We start from the raw sequence: 17721 nt of genomic DNA, 5'->3' as shown, positions 1-17721 counted from the left end.
ACTCAATTAAATGATATATTTTAGATACCAGAAATACTTATAGCAGCTGCAGGATACTCGACAATTTAGACGTCATGTGCTTATCTGTAATGTTATCATTGCATTAAAATGTATTGATATTCGAAATTTTAAAAGACGTAAATATTTAGAAATTTTAACTTATCATCGTTGTTATTTTAAATAAACTTTATAGCTGTAAGGACGATGTGTATTAGAGAATATAATTATTTTTCTCGAAAGAAAATATAAATATCCAATGAAATTTACAAAAAGTTATATTTCGAAATATAAAGAAAATAGTGGTGGTAAAAAGGTGCACGTTGATTTTATTTCTCCCTTACTCCTTTTATCAAATTCCTGGTGTGTTGGCTTGACCTTTGCTCTTGACAAACAATAAACAACTTGATTATCACTTTGATAATTTCAAATTTTCAACGGATGGAAACGGATGGTGACACGTAGACCGCTGCATAATCAACCAAGGATTAATCCTTGGTTGATTATGCAGGCCTTAGGACCGAGCTGGTCGAATAAGTAATTTGCGTATGTTATTGAAACATTAATGTCAAAGTACTTGAAAGACCAAGTTGATCCGTTTTTATACTATAGACCGTCATGAATTTAAATTGTGAGCAATCAACGTATCTAGTCAATTTGGAACATATGTCTCCAGAAATGTGGCGAGAAATCACCAGAGATCTTGTCTCGTGGTTTTTTCTCCAGCCTTCGATGTTGCCAGACATGTTGAGCAAAGTCTGGCGGTGTTTGACGACTTTGCCAAACATCTCTAACAGCACGCATCGCGGAACTTGCTTTTCCTCAATAATTATGCGACTTTAATATACACATTAAATTCAAATTAATGGAACTTTAAATTTCATCAAAATCGACTAGAAATGGCCAATCAGGGTTTCGTAAAATAATTTGTTTGCTTGCGTTTCGACAGCAAGCTAAACACTACTTTTACTACGTTTACCAATTCACCCTCATTCATCGAGTATTGCCCTCATTAGAGTCATAATATTAAGTTAAAATCATAGCGATAAAACACACAAAGAATTTCAATTGCGTTGTAATTCTACGTACATCTGTTTTTTTGGCTACTCGAACCACTATTTGTTTGTGTTGCCGCTAAAAAAATCATGAATTATTTATTGCACATTTTGTAAGAAATGTAATTTACGAGAAAATATGTCTGCTTATTAAAAACGTACTAATTGGTTTCAAGAACTGGCAACCTTGCCTATGAAAGTCGGCTGTTAATATTTATTTACCATTATGGCGCGCTTTTCTTAGAGGATTAAACGATATTTTGTGTTTTTTTTTGAGGGTTGGCTACCATATTAATCGAAGCTCTTTACATGGGGTATTGTCAGCATGTGTGGATGCGCTAAAGCATCTCGGTACTCATAGTGTTGAACCTTAATAGACGCAACGCCTCAACAGTTTCTGCCATGAATAGAGGCAGTTGTACTTAGTGGCATATTTTATAATACAGTGTCTAACGTCGTTAGTCTTTAATAGCCATCTCTTAAAACAAAAAATAGGCTTTTTAAAACATTGAAAAATTCTACGTTATTGCCATAAATTTCGTGCTCAATTTTGCACGCGCTGAAACAATACAAAAACGCTCGTTTCTAAAATATATTAACTGCGGCTTATCTTCCTGTACACTTTAGGGCGTTTTCAAATTCGGAACGGTGGTGCGCTCTGACGTCCGTCCGCTGAACGCACCACCGTTCCGAATTTGCGGCCTTAAGAAGCGCTGTAGTGGCGCCACTGTGGCATTGCAGCCGCGCCACTACTAATTTTGATACAATATTTAGCAGCAGCAGCGCCATTGCCGTGATACGCTCGCGCCATTTTTATTAACCAGTCGGTTAATGGTTTTTTTAACGAAACACGACACATTTTTATGAACGAAAACAAGGAAGAGGTTATACTTTCGGCTGTATGTATGTTGTCCGATTTCTCCGTCAGTTGTGGGCCGATTTTGATTTTTTTTTTTATTTTGAAAACTTTTTCACGAGTTCACTTTCGAGGTAGTCCTATTGTCACCAAGTCAGAATCTGATGAAGGGATCCCATGAAAATCGAGCAACATCCTCAAATTGTATAGGCATGTACAGTGTATTCACCGATTTATCTGTCAATTGTGGGCCGATTTTGAAAATTCTTTTTGCAATCACAATTAGTGGACTAAAAATCACTTCAGGCCTACGGTCACGTGGTTGCCGTGCCACTGTCGCGCCACTGAAGCGCTTCTACAAGCACTTAATTTGAAGGCGCCTTTAAATTGAAATTCTTCTCTCTGCCTGTCTTAACACGATGCTACAAAGTACGAAGTATATTTGTGTGACTGTACATAATATACATAATACGTGAGGCGCACTATAAGTTTCTGGAATGAATAAGAAAAATATACTATAAATGGTCAGAACTTAATTTATTCTTTTTCAAAATATTCTCCGATAGCGTTAATGCACTTTTTCATGCGAATGAACCAATTTTGAAAACATTTATAACACTCCTCCGTGACAATCTCTGAAACATATTTTTCATACTCTTCGACAGCCTCTTCAGGTGATGAAAATCGTTGACCGCTTAACTGGTTCTCAATTTTTGGAAATAAATAAAAGTCACAGGGTCGTAACTGTACGCGGTAATAAGGTCAACGTCGTTCACGTTCAAAAATTAATTTGTCTGTCTGGCCGTGTGAGAACTGGCGTTATCGTGGTGCAAGATGATACGGCGTTTATGGTTATTTACGGAGTTTGTCAATAACTTCCGTTACACTAATGGTCGTGTACCAATCAATCACTAATCAACGATTCTCCAAAGCAACAGCAGCCACGTGTCACGTATTAAAAAAGAAGCAATCATCTGCCTAGAGGCACTTTGCACGCGCGCCACTTTGGTTGGTTTAGGCTCATCTCGAAAGACCCATACGCTCGATTGCTGCTTTGTTTTGGGATCGTAACTATAAATCCATGTTTCGTCACCTGTTACTATATCCCACACCAAATTTGAGGCCCCTTCGTTGAATCTGGTAAGCATGGCATTGCACCAAAAGACGCGATCCGTTTTTTGAGCCTCAGTCAAATTGTGAGGGATCCACCGAGCACACAGCTTTTTCACACCCTAATGTTATTGTAGTATTAATTGTATTTGACTCATGCCTTTGCCTAAAGATGCCCGAATCTCATGGTATGTCACATACCTGTCTGTTTTGATCATACGGCGCACAGCATCGTTGTTTTTGTTGTTCCCAGTAGTGGACGGACGCTGAGCTGTTAATTTACACTTGAAGTCGTAGAAAATCATACTACGAAATTTTTCACGCGTTAAATCCATGGTGATGTAGACAACCAATTTTTAAAATGACGCCACAATGTAAAAACAAGTGACAGTCAGATAAAACAAACTGTTCTACAGCCAAAGAGTTCCATTTTCAAATGTTGTAATGACTTTTTAAATATTGTTTATGTAAGTGGCCAGTTCCGGAAACTTATAGTGCGCCCTATGTATACATAATGTACTCGTAACTATTTACTTAAACATTATTTACAATTGCTTTATTTCGTATTGTAATAAATTCGCAAACCATTGGGTTTACGTATGTTTGACACACCGCAATTCAAAAGTAAGACCTTATTTATATGATGTGGTATTATAAAAATATAAAATACATAAAAGAAATACGTAGCGTAAGAAGCGTGCTTGTTCGTAATAGTAACATTTCTTTTTAAATCCTAACACTCAATCAAATAAAAAAATAAAAAATTCCAAATAACACGATAAACAGGATTTCTTTGCAATTTATTAATGTCTCCGATAAAAATTTTGTTTTCATAAACATCTATTATTTTGCTCGTATTAATACTTCTAACATTATAAACATTTATTTTAAAATAAATTATATATCACACACGAAATCAAATACTGTCGTAACTCAATATTGTGAAATTGAGAAAACTCATTTTGAAATAAAAAATGCCGAATGAAACCAATATAATTCAGTGTTATGTATAAATAAAAATAAACACTTTTTTTTAATTTTCAAATTGTGTTTTCTTAATTCTACAAATTTGAGCAACGACATTATTTGGTTTCATGAGCGATAGTTAAACAAATTATTTCTATTTTGAAATCGTATTTAGCGTAAATTGGAATATATTCTTAGGTAAATGATAAGGTAGTAAGTTCTACTAGCAGTAGAGTTCGTCCAGGGAAGTCCTGCCGCCTTACCTATTTCCGCCGCCAAGCAATAAAGTAAGCATTACTGCGTTCCGGTTTGGAAGGGTAAGGATGCTGGTGAAATTACAGACACACAGGACTTGTCAACTTATATCTCAAGGTGGCGGGCGCAGTGGTAGTACGATTTAAAGCTCTGAATGGCACTGCAACTGTTATGGATAGACGTTCGCTTATCAGCAGGTGGACTTGTTCATCCCATCATTTGGCATTGTAAAAGAAGTTAATAGACTAATTTTTTATAATTATGACTTGCATTAATAATAGATATGACTGGGTTAATTGCTAATACCCTTTCAAACAGCCGTGACCAGGAGACCTGTAAACAACTGCAAACGTTGATTTGTTTGACAAACGACGAACGATTTACGTATAGAAACAATAGTTTCATTTCCAATGATAGCATATGGTTAGCTACCGGAAAACATAAGAATTTGACAACATTATTTATATTCCGACATAAAACATGATATTCTAAACAGCACTATGTAAGTAACTTTTTACCGTCCATTTCATTAGTAGAACAATGTTGTGGCCCTCGTTTAAAATATTCTTAGTATAGGCGAGAGACTAAGTTTTAACAATCCAGAATTTTCCGTTTTCACGAATAATTAGGAAGGCAATAACGCAATTAGTACTTAACCATTACAACGTCGTAACACTCACAATTCAATATTTTTTGGCAAATTTTTTCTTCTTTCACAGTCTATCGATAAACCTGTCGACACAACAACTACACGACTATTTAAAGTTTTTTAAAAACTGGCAACCCTGCAAATGTCATTTTACTCCGTCTTCAAAAAAGACAAACTGTAGTTTAAATGCTGAAATCGTTTCAATGCTGACTTAAGCATTTGTTACAAAAGCTAAATTAGCGCAAAACAAATGCATTGAAAAACTTCTTATCAATCAGCGTAAGGTAGGCGCCGATTGTTGCCGGTGTGCCAGACATACAGGAAGGGAATGTTACGTCTTGCGGGGAGACCCCCTTTTATGCATCCCATTGAAGAACTACCAGATATTACTTGATATCTTAACCCAATTGCAAAAATGTCGATCGCAAATTATTATTTTACGTTTTGCACGGAGTCTCATTTCATTAATCGGCAATTCCAAGCGAAACCTGTTTTAATGGAATTAATTAATTCTTCGTCAGCATTGACTTACAAATAAATGGACGACGGGTCTAATACAAAAACCACGAAAAAAATGTCCCAAGTCAACCTATTCGTAATTTAAATTGTAATGTCATCGCAGTATCGCGCTGTCAGTAGAACAAATGAAGACTAAAGCGGAGGTAGCGCTCTGTATACGATTTTAGCGCCTTACAAGTGCGGACACTTTTTAGCGCGGACCCGACGTCCATATAATTGTAAGTCAATGTTCGTCAGTCATTAAATCTAGTTCTTGTTTATCTTTAAAACTACTGTTGACCTTGAGGATTCCTAGCGTAATTAGATCTTTGTAAGAACCATCTCTATCTTTTATGTTTATCTTTTATAGTACATAATTAATGAAATTGTGCACATTCCAACATAGTAATGAAAACTTCAATCTTAGTTAATACTTTAGATAAAGATATATGCATCTACGCACACAATAGCAATTGAAGTGGGTAGATATATGTATAAGATTAAGTAAGAGCAAGCAGAAACGTAAAATGATATCGATTATTTTTCGTAATTGTTCACTAAATGATTATTACTAGTTACGTTTCTTATTATGGTATTAATTTTATTATTCTCTAGATATCAAAAGATGGAAGACGGACATCGATGCCTTACTATCTCAAACACTGTCTCAAATTCGTATCTTATAAAGAGTTATTATTCAGGAGATGGCAAAATTTTCTATTTATTTTAAATTTCTAATCAAGGGTGTTAACTTGGACGCATTTGAAAGCCAGTGTGTGAATATGAAAGAAATGTGATGTGAAATTGGCCTGCAAAATTGGTATATACAATCCATTTTTTGCATTTCACTAACTAACGAACTAACTTCGTGCTTTAAGATGCGAGTTTAAAGCAAGAGTGAAAGTAAGGCGACGATATGTCAATCCTTAAGATGTGAACTGCCAGTTAGCAGTCAATTCGTGCAACTGATCTAGAGTATCGTGAGAAGAATGAAAAGGCATACTGTAGATGCTTAAGTGAAGAACAAGACTGTGCGTCACGTCTGTCCACAATAGTTGTAATGCCACTAAGAGCTTTAAATCATAAAGGTCTGAGTGGCACTACCACTGCGCCCGTCACCCTGAGCTATACTTTGACAAGTCCCTTGTGCATGTAATTTCACTAGCACCCTTACCTTTCAAAACCAGAATGCAGTAATACTCACATTACTGTTTGGCAATAATAAGTAAGGTGAAAGTATTTTCTGGACGAACTCTTTCACAAGGATCTCTACTGCTATTAAAATTTTAAATTAAACTGTAAATATATTCACTGCGCACCTAAAAGCGATAGTAATTTTTCATTAGACACTTTAGATTTATAATCGCTCATCGTACACTACAGTAAAGAACTTGTTTATATCTATCTTATAAAAAAGGTCATAAATTGCCCGTAAAGGGGCTTGACCATCCTAAAAGAACAGATTCGGTAGACTCGTTTCAGCGAAATTAAATGAATCTCTCTCAAGCATTATTTGGCTGTAAAACGAACGAAACTGTTTCGTGGCCTGGGGCTGTATAAAAGATCCCCTATTTCTCGTAACGTTATGACCCGAGATAGCGAAAGCTGAATAAAGAGGTCGAGGACGTCTAGAATTTGGTCTTCCATTGTTTATCTTGCTGCGTAGTATTTTGGAAGGGCGAAAAGTTATAAAGTAACGTAGTTTTACTACCTGTCGTTAGTCTATATTGGTTCGTTTATGGATTTGAATTTACTCTATTTAGAAGACGTAATTATTTAGGATTTTCTTTTTATTCAGGACAACCACCATGTTATACATTTGATACATACATTTTTTTAATTATACAATTCAAATTACATAGTCATTCGTTTTTGAAGACGGAGTAAAATTACATTTGCAGTGTTGCCAGTTTTCCTAAAATGGTATATAGTCATGTAATTGTTGTCGACAGTTTTAGCGATAGATTGTGAAAGATGGTAAAATCTTGCCAAAAATGTCTAAATTGTGAATGTTACGACGTTCTAATGATTACTAATTGCGTTACCGCCTCCTTTATTCTTATTTTGAGAGTTGGTGTAATAGTGTCGAAATCAATTTTTAATGATATACATTTTAACAAGAACAGGCGAATTTGATTAATTGTGTTGAAATAGAATTAAAAACTTTAAAACATGTCTCCTCTTTATATTTTTAATAGACATAGTCTAAATACAGTGCATGTATATATGAACTTACAAATATTAACAATTCAAATTAACCCAGCAATCGGACGAATAATGGGCCGATGATGATGAATGAAACAAATTCCGCTATTTATAGCATAAGGGTTACCAACATTCAGTCGATAGTGTATTTATCGCCTGCAAGCAATCACTAGCTGCTTGTAAGCGGGCAACACTTTTGCACAATGAACTGTCATTTTGCTCCATCTTCAAAAAAGATAGACTATAGTACTAAATTGTTGGCACAATCAAAAATTACTATGTGTGTATATATATAGTTAGTTAGTTAGTTAATATATATAGAAAATATGATACACTTACAAATACGAAATAAAGTACGATCTTAACAACAAGTGTGTTAATAACATTGAGCTGATTACAGTAATTGTTATGCTATTCTGTGGTATTGCTGCCGAAAAACTTCATGTAACAATAGTAGATAACAAAATCTGTTCAGCGTTACCTGTTATCTTCTCAATCCGTTATTGCAAGAGACAATAAGGCGAAAAATCAATATTGCCAAACAATTACTCCAATATCGGCATCGGATAAGCTCTTCAACATTATGAGGTTGACAACCCTAGATGAAATGGGATATAACAGCTATACCGTTTTTGGTTATACCTTCCTATTTCTTTATCTTAGATTTTTATGATATTTTTATTTGTTCAAAAGGGTACCGTGCTTAATCTTATTACAAAGCAGATTTGATCATGCTATAATGAATTAAATTATAATTAAAAAAAACCTATCTGAAAAGTTCGTGGAATAACATCTATTTGCCAAGTTTTATTGAACTAGGTTACCAAAAGTGCGCGAAAGTTTAAATTTCAAATTTAAATGGGACCAATACTGAGGTACCCTCTTCTCGAACAAAAAAGAGACCTCAAAATCGGCTCGCATTTAATCGTATAACATACACACAAAAAAATTTAGTCAAATTGAGAACCTCCTCCGTTTCGAAGTCGGTTAATTAAATTAAATAGGACTATTCATCAAACACACACACATATACAAAAAATCACATGATACATGTTTAAATACACAGCTATTCTGGTTTCTGTATTTTTTTCCTAATATATGGATGAATTCGACGAAACCTAAGCATAGTGTTGTTTTTCAGTCTCCGCCTGTGTTCTGTGTCGGACATTGTCGGAACACAATTCTAAATATAAGGTCTACAACAAAACAAACATCGTTAATGTGACTTAAATCTAACAGTTTAATAATAACCTGTATCGCGGGTGCTATGGACACACACATTACACCCATACTCACGAGAGAAATAATTGTAGGCCATACTAATATTACTCCCGACCTGGGAATCGAACAGCACGGAGAGGCCGTTCGTCCACGGAGACAGTTCATTTATATAGTAGTACTTACTTACTAGTTATGATTGATTAATATGTAAAGTATACAGTTACACCATACAAACACAACAAGCAAAAACAAACAAATGTAACAAATCATCATCAAAAAAATATTTGTCATTTGTAAAATTAATCAGCTAACTCTTCAGATAAGTTAAACTAGAATTATCGGAATTAATGTTTTGTCGCTCAGGATTATCATCGCCTGCACCACACTGAGACTTTTCGAAACCATGTACTGTTTAGTTAATTACATATAGGTTACTATGACAGTGAAGGTAAATATCGCGAAGAAACCTACGTGATGAAAAAGTTTCATAAAATTCTTTCAGGATGTTTGAATGTCCCAACGCGCATTAGATTAAACGTAGAGTCGGGTTACCTATCAGTAGACCGAAATGACATTCTCCTGAAATAACGTTTGGTCGAAATTTCATAATCTTGAAAGTAATTTTGAGAAGAAAATGTTTTTACTTTTAAACCTAACTTAACCTAATATAACCGAACCTAATCCTGTCTTTGCGATAAACATTCAACATATCCTGAAAGAACAACTGTTTTGTTGTAATTCGGTTTTCGGTGTAATGTAAATTCGAACAATCGTTATTTCGGACAAAAAAACTTCGACTTTGTGATAAGTTACCATAGTGTCGATACTACCGCAGCTCGAATTTAAATTTTTCTCGTACTAATATGGTTCATTTTGCATAGGTCGAGCGACAGAGACACTGGCTTTATTTGAGAATTTATTTTTTTTACAAACGAAATTAAAGCTATTTGAAAAATGTCTGTCGTATAGTATACGTGTTTTATTTAGTCAATTCAATTGATATTAAAAAAAATTGGTATATGTGAAGTACCTATGGAATACAGCGGATTTCTAAATCTGTGCTTTTTTTACTATCGTGAAAATTTTTAGGAATTCTGTTTTCACACCGTATAGTAATCAGTGTATGTCCTAAATTTTCAACCGACTTCAAAAAAAGGAGGAGGTTGTCAATTTGACTGTATGTTTTTTCTTTTTCTTTTTTGTATGTATGTTACGCGATAACTCCGGTATTTGTGAACCGATATTCATGATTCTTTTTTATGTTGGAAAGAATATGGTACCTCCGTAGTGGTCCCATTTCATTTTGAAGAAAATCATCCACCTCTAAGGGTGGCTGATCACGCATGAACATTCATTTTTATAAATAGCGCCTAAATTTTATTTAAGGAGCAATTATTTTAATGATTGGTTTTGCTATTCTCCAATTCAATTCATTTATTATCTCCTGTGTCAAATCCTGTACAGTGGCGAACTAGGGGATAACTCCGGTATTTGTGAACCGATTTTGATGATTCTATTTTTGTTGGAAAGAGGGTACCTATTTAATGTATAGTGGTCCCATTTAATTTTGAAGAAAATCATCTACCTTCAAAGGCTATTCACGCATGAAGATTCATTTTTTAAAATAGCGCCTAAATTTTATTATAAGGAACAATTATTTTAATTGTTGATTTTGCTATTCTCCAATTCAAGGCGTTTTTCTCTCAATATACTTTGGGTAGTGAGAACCGATTTTTATTATCTTCTGTGTCAAGTTTCGTAAAGTGGCGAACTAGGGGATGAATCCGGGTTTGCGCACTTTCTGGTAACCGATTTCAACAAAACTTGGCAAATAGATGTAATTCCACGTACTTTTAAGGTCGGTTTTTTTAGTACTCTGTACTGAGATTATACTATATATTTTTTCCAAAGTAATTGATTCAACTGCGGAATCAAGCAAACCATTTGACGTTGTAAGACTCTTTAACGCTGTCCTCAGAAGAGACCCGTCTCTAGTGCGTTTAGACCTACTCAGAACTTTCAATCGCAAAGACCTTAAAGGACTTGCTTGACAAGCCCCTTGTGCGTGTGGTTTCACCAGCACTTAAGCAGTAATGCTCACGTTATTACGTTGGACGTGTATGGGTTAATGATAAACTACCGAAATTATACGCAAACAGTTTGACGTTCCATATAATAATTCACGAGTACCACGTCACGAGTATTTGACCGATGTCAAAAGGGTGTTTTAGTAGGTCAGTTGGTCGAGTGAATTTTAAATTGGAGCGTTTCATGTAAATAGATGAACTGTGCAACATAGCAACATAGGTTTTTCTACTAAAGAAAAAAACAATGGAAGCGCCTTAGGCCTCGATTACTATCAGAACCGATGTCGCCAAAACTCACACATTCTTAGTTTGAAATACAGCATAATCTTGATATTGATTGGTCGTAGTTTTAAATTTAAAAAGAAATAACAAATTCTAGATTGTTAATATAATTTAAACTTTACCCTGTCCGCATATCGTTGAAAGTTCAATATCATCAATAGGTACCTTTTACTACAAGTTACGACGTTTTGATATTGTGTTGAAATTTCAACCAATGTGCCATCTAGCGGTTAAGTGCTGAACGACGACGAATTGGAGTTATTAATTTGGTTCTCCAAAAAAGAAGCGACCATATAACAGGGGTATAAGCTTTACTTTCGTTTCTTGTAACAAAAAAATTATTTCTGTAAACAGAAAATTAAAATTTTTTTAAAATAAGACTTTCCGATGATATTAAACACACTATGGGTAATATTTTTCGTGCGGCTATTATTTTTGTATTCCAAAACAGCACAATAAGGCATATTTCTAGGATTTTTGAGAATTTGCACGTAAATGACACTAACATATCATACAAAGCGAAAATGGCGGAGTGAGCTTAGACAGGTCTTTCGAGACCTATAGTTCGCACGCGTCAGACGCAAGTATGCACTTCTACTGTATTTATTGTTTTGTGGATTTTTCGCACCAAATTGACATTTACTCGTAATTACAATAAAACGCGTTGAAAAATGTTAATAAGTGTCAACAAAGGACCCAAAACACAAAAATTGCTCTTGTTTCCATTTAACTAAGGCAAAACAATAAAAAATCCGAATAATTTACAAGTTTTTGCTGCTTACCCTGCAAGCGAATTTATTGTTATTGTGCCCGCTAAACATAACGTCAGCGAATAATTTCCTGTTTTTGATTTGAAAGAATTTAACGTAATAAAAAGCCTGGTAGTCTGTATTCTTAGTAAAGTAAAAATCATTATACCAAATTTCATTTATTTGTAATATAATGATAGGTATTAAATCAAGTTTTTTCTAATTCAGCCTCTAGCCGTACATAGCAAAGTACATAGTGTGGTCTGACCATATAGATTCTGACCGGCACTGATTTGTCGACGCGTATGGAATTTAATCTACGTTTCTCTATACGCTTCTTTGTTATAGAAAACGTATTGTTTTCTATAGCCTCGAAGAATTATATCTCTAAACGGTAGCCTATTTGTTACCATTTGCAACATGTGTCTGCAAAATTGAAACCGAAAGAAAGAAATTACGTACCGATAAAAAAATATTTTATTAAAGAAATGTTTACTTTTTGTGAGAACATGTTAACAATTCTTCCCTCCTTATCGTAACTGACGTAATCAACATTTTTAGCGAAATTAAATTTTAATGTACTTGGAATCAGCGCAACTAGATCTACAACCCCCTATAATCGGTTTTTTCGATCGTTAACAAAGTTACCAAAATGCAACTGCTTTAGTTGTGATACGATAAGGAGGATAGAATTACACATTTGATAACAAGCTAACCTAACCCAAATTTCTTACTCACCTAATGCGAGTTTTGAACTTCTCACGGTTTCCAAGAATTTGTTCTGAATGGACATCGACATGCAGGTTTCGTGAAAATGTTTTCCTTCTCCTTTTTTTGCGAGGCATTGCTACCAAACAACAAATACGCGTAACTTACAAATTAATAACTTAGAAATAAGTCATAGGTACATACCGCCACTGAGATTAGAACCGTCTAGCTCTCACTGGTCTAAAATAGCAATTTTGATACATTGTATTTGTTTACTCTTTTAACAATGTTGCAATAACTGAAATCAAACTGATGTTCACAAAAACCAAGTATACTAGACATAGACGATGTTCCACGGAGGCGTCTTCTCTATTAAAACGTATTTATTGGGTCGCCGTTGTTAATGAATTCTAAACATCTCTCGGCCGAGCGTGTAACTAACGTATTTGTGTCAATGATACAGACTTGCACAGTACTCAATTCTGTATTACGAGATTTCTATGGGCACTACAAACCGATCCTTAGGAGATGTTTAAAAAGGTTCCATTTTTCTTGCCAATGATGTAATAATATAAATGAAGCATAAAATTCACAACGCTTTTTCCGAAATTTCTTTGTTCCTTCCATTCCCCTTCACAGTATTATGGAGGTAGTTTTATGAAATGTATGCTGAGCTAATTTTCTTAATTTGCTTGCGAATCAGGCTCCCAGTACACAACGTAAATGAACTAATAGACATTCGTAAAAAACCGACCTCAAAAGTACGTGGAATTAGGTCTATTTGCTAAGTTTTATTGAAATATCCCCTAGTTCGCCACTATACAGGACTTGACACTGGAGATAATAAAAATCGGTTCTCACTACTCAAAGTATATTGAGAGAAAAACGCCTTGAATTGGAGAAATAGGAAAATCAATCATTAAAATAATTAAAATTAAATTAAAGTTTAGGCGCTATTTATAAAAATGAATCTTCATGCGTGAACAGCCACCAAGAAGTAACCCCTTTCCAACAAAAAAAGAATCATGAAAATCGGTTCACAAATACCGGAGTTATTGCGTAACATACATACAAAAAAAAAACACAGTCGAATTGAGAATCTTCTCCTTTTTTAAAGTCGGTTAAAAAGGGAACGCTTTGAATATGTAATACTGAGATTTCATGACTCCATTGTACTGTCCCTATAACATTGCTGTTAAATATTTTCGTCAGAGCCCTACGTAATAGATCACTTCTCATTATACACAGTCAAGAATCGTTAATTTTACATTAAACATTATGCATAAGTACGTACTCGTCATTACTGTTACGAGGGTGAATTTGCGTTTGAGTAGCATTTATTCACACCGCAAGACTGCGACTAAGATGTGTGAGTGTTCCACGGCTGGCTAATTATGAAAATGCATTCCGTGAATATTCATTAAGAACCAAGGTCAAAGCCAAAACTCCACTGTCCTTCCGCGCATTTCAACAATCCATTACAACTTGCACCTTTTTGTTACTTTAGATATAATAAATCAAATTTGAATGTAGTATTGCAAAATTTGACGGCATTGCCAGGGAAATGTTTAATGAGACGCGATTCTTCTTCTTTTGTACATTTTCTATCACTCGCGATTTCTATTTACATTTCACGAGTCTAACAAATCTTTGTATGTTTTCCAGGAACAAAAGTCGCTGCAACAACAGATGAATAATCGCCGGCCAAACAATCAGGTTCTGAACACGCCAGAAATCCCCCAAAGTCCCTTAAACAAAAATATACCCATACCCGTCATAAACCTCTTGCAAGCCGTGCCGAACACGCAGATCATTCGTACACCTATCAGTAATAATAACAACAATAACGTGAGCACCATTCGGAATATAAATGATGAGATATCCCCTCTAACTAAATATGCGATGTCTCCCCTAAGTTTGAATATTGGCAGTCCCATGTACTCCCTGCCTCCAAGCCCCAACACATCAAATTACAACAGCCCCAACTACAGTCCGGCAATGAGTCCAGTACATCGCGATCGCGTCTTAAGTCCTTACTCCACTCCGCAATCATTATCCCCCGTAAGCAGGTTCCAAAAAAGTCCGGGAAACGTTCTGCTTTCACCAGCAGGTGTCATACAGGGTTCCGATCCATATTTAAATAACAAGATGCAACCTAGTCCCGGATTCCCACTTCAATCCAACGACTTATTACTCGAGTCGAGCATGTCGCTGTCGGCACCTGATTTCTGGACAGAACCAGATGTTTTAACGGGGACCAGCGATTTGCTCACGGCTTTCGACGACGTCAAGCTTGTTTAGTGGAAGATGAAAATGCAAAGGTGAATTCTGACGGAACTTGCAGAAAGATCAGATTGTTCTTATTGCTTGGGTATTGTCTATAATGTCAGTCGGAGGTCACAAATACTTGAGTCTTGAGGTCAAATAATAAAAATACTGATTCCTTGAAAAACATTAGCAGGCATATTAAAAACATTCCACGATATTTCTGTAGATGTCAAGGAAACGTCAATTTCTGTTAGAAATCACTCGAATGAAATGCAGGGATGAAAAGGGTTGAACAATAAAAGGCAAAGGGATTCCACGCGAGATTCTCATGGACACCCGTCTAACTCACGTTACATAGGAAAGAAATTATTACGATTGTTTGAAATGTTGCCTGATTATTCGTTATTTGAAAATAGTGTTGTGTAAAACTAGCCTTCAATGTTATTTGAGAATCTCGCAACAAATATTTTAGTGTGGAAATAATTGAAAATACATGGAGTCCCATGTGATGCAACGATGTGACTTAGCATGAAAACGGATTTAGTGCAAGCATATATCTTAGATATATATCATGTTATGTAGCGTGGATGTAATGTAGAAATGTATCATTGAAACTTCAAGGTTTGTGGACGTGCGATTTCAAAGGTACATTTGAAAATTCCCTCAAACGTATCTTTAACCTATTCCAGTTCACGAACTTTTAATGTTCTTTATCTATTATAAGCGTAAAGAGATAAGCAAATAACTGACACTGAACCTAACATTTTTTATGTCTGGTGATTTTATAATTTTCAAAGGCGATGATACCTTTATTATGTAAGAATTACAAGAGCTTAGTTGTACGAAGACTATTTCAGTTTTTCATAAATAAGTAGTCCTTATGCGCTAAGAAAATCTATGTAATGAATAAATTGGGTATTATCACCTGTTAAATTCTGATGTGCACACAATTATAGTTTTAGCAAAATAATATGTTCAAAATGGGTACATAAAAGTACCTGCAATTTTTTTTTTTGGGAAAATGGTAAAACTGAGTTATATTTAGGAAAAGAAAATTGGCATATGTATAAGAATTGCTTTATATTATCACTTGGCTAGGAATATTATGAATTTTATTCGTATTTCTCTATTAATTGTCACAATAATATGGACCCAAGTACACTGTTATAATGAATTTTTATAATTAAAAATATTTTATTTATTTTTTCTGTGACAATTGTATAACACTTTTTTTAATGACAAACATGTTAAGATCATTTATATTATATCTTTGAAAAAATTGCATTAGTTAAAATCGCGGACAATGAGAGACACATTAAATAAAATTAATTATTTCTCAATGGGAATTATAGTGTTATTAAATGTATACGTGATGAAGAACGTAATTAAAAATTGTTGTTATTAATATCAACTTTTAATTTATTATTAAAAAGTCATTTTACCGCTTCGGAAGTATATTAAAAACTGCAATTTTTAACCTCACGTGTTTCAACTTTTAAAATAATTTCTTAATGTATAATGATCAAATTTATATACTCAGTTAGTAATAAGAATAGTAAGGTTCTGTTACCGATTCTATATTCTATAAATTTATGTATACGTTCTGTTTAGGCGACAAAATGTGAGTTTAATTATCCAATTCTAGGCATAATGACAATGTATTTTGCAATAGCTTGTTACATACTCGAATAATTTTATATATGCTATTTCCCTGCTATTAATATTCATGTAATATATAACCATTTCTTTTGTTACCGCTTAGTAAATAGGGACATTTATACTGGGAAGTGACCATTTAACATACAGCTCTGGAGAATTTCTACTATTCCCATCAGGGTTAGAAACAATCCTGGAAGGAACAGTGTTCTGAATGAAAAAGGTTTTTCTAAGTGAAATGTATGCTGATGCCTTGTGCCCATACACTTTAAGTACAATCAAATAATGGCTTGAACAAACTTTACGACTATGACATGAATTAATGCAATTATTTTCTAAAATTAAATCTCGTTAGAATTGTATATTTACATATAAATAAGTAAGTAATTAATTATTAAATAAGTAAAACAATATTGTAAGTTGGGATTGTTTTTAATCTTGTGACGAAACATTATTGCAAGTGTTTTTGTTCGTGACGAAAATGAAGCTCTTAAAATTAATTAGCCTGATTTAACATTTTTAAATAACTCGCCTTGTTGAAAATACCGCTTTGAAAACGCAAGGCGCTTCTTATGCAACATGTTTTTCGCATTGTATTAAATGGAGATTGCCTGATGAGTAATTCCACATAAACCAATACATAGAGCAAAGCGCCACCGTGTAAGAACCGCCTGACCATAAACATTTTACGATTTATGCAATTCTTGTGAGATAATTCTCAAGCATTTCAGACACACTTGTTGTTAATCAAAACACTTGCAATAATATTAAATAAGCTATAGTTTAGCGTACTACATAATTTTTGTTTTAAGTGTAAAACAAAAACATACTGCCAATTTTCATTAGCACTATACCCAAATATATATCTGTTTAGTAAATAGAAATATTATATGACAGTCTAAAGGGGTCACCGTGCCATAGAATGTAATAAGTTTTAATGTATTTTGGAATTCACGCTGTCAATAAAAAACCCTTCTTTGTTGTAAAACATTAAACTCTATGAATTGTAAATAAGAAATCAACTTGTTTTATATATGTATAGATTAAATATCTGTCAATTTATTGAAAGTGTTTTATTTAATTTTATGAAGAGAAATAGATACCTATTCAATAGCAAATAGAAGTTACAATGATTTTCTTTTGATATGCATGAAAAGCT

At 34.2% G+C, this 17721-nt stretch overlaps 1 protein-coding gene across 4 annotated transcripts in view; it reads left to right on the top strand.

Moving 5' to 3' along the window:
- The window catches only part of LOC113226628 (hypoxia-inducible factor 1-alpha), a 128210-nt gene extending 113156 nt beyond the window's left edge, over nt 1-15054 (top strand). For 3 of the 4 annotated variants that reach the window (XM_026459336.1, XM_026459335.1, XM_026459333.1), the window contains exon 12: nt 14304-15054. In XM_026459336.1, the coding sequence (XP_026315121.1) occupies nt 14304-14939 (636 nt within the window). In that variant the 3' untranslated portion in view covers nt 14940-15054. The remainder of the gene's footprint in view (nt 1-14303) is intronic. The other variant, XM_026459337.1, reaches the window with a different exon arrangement.
- Nucleotides 15055-17721: the final 2667 nt, after the last annotated feature.

This window comes from Hyposmocoma kahamanoa, unplaced genomic scaffold (assembly GCF_003589595.1).
Source record: "Hyposmocoma kahamanoa isolate Upper Pololo Valley unplaced genomic scaffold, ASM358959v1 192, whole genome shotgun sequence".
Lineage (NCBI taxonomy): Eukaryota > Metazoa > Arthropoda > Insecta > Lepidoptera > Cosmopterigidae > Hyposmocoma > Hyposmocoma kahamanoa.
This window is presented reverse-complemented; position numbering and strand designations above follow the sequence as displayed.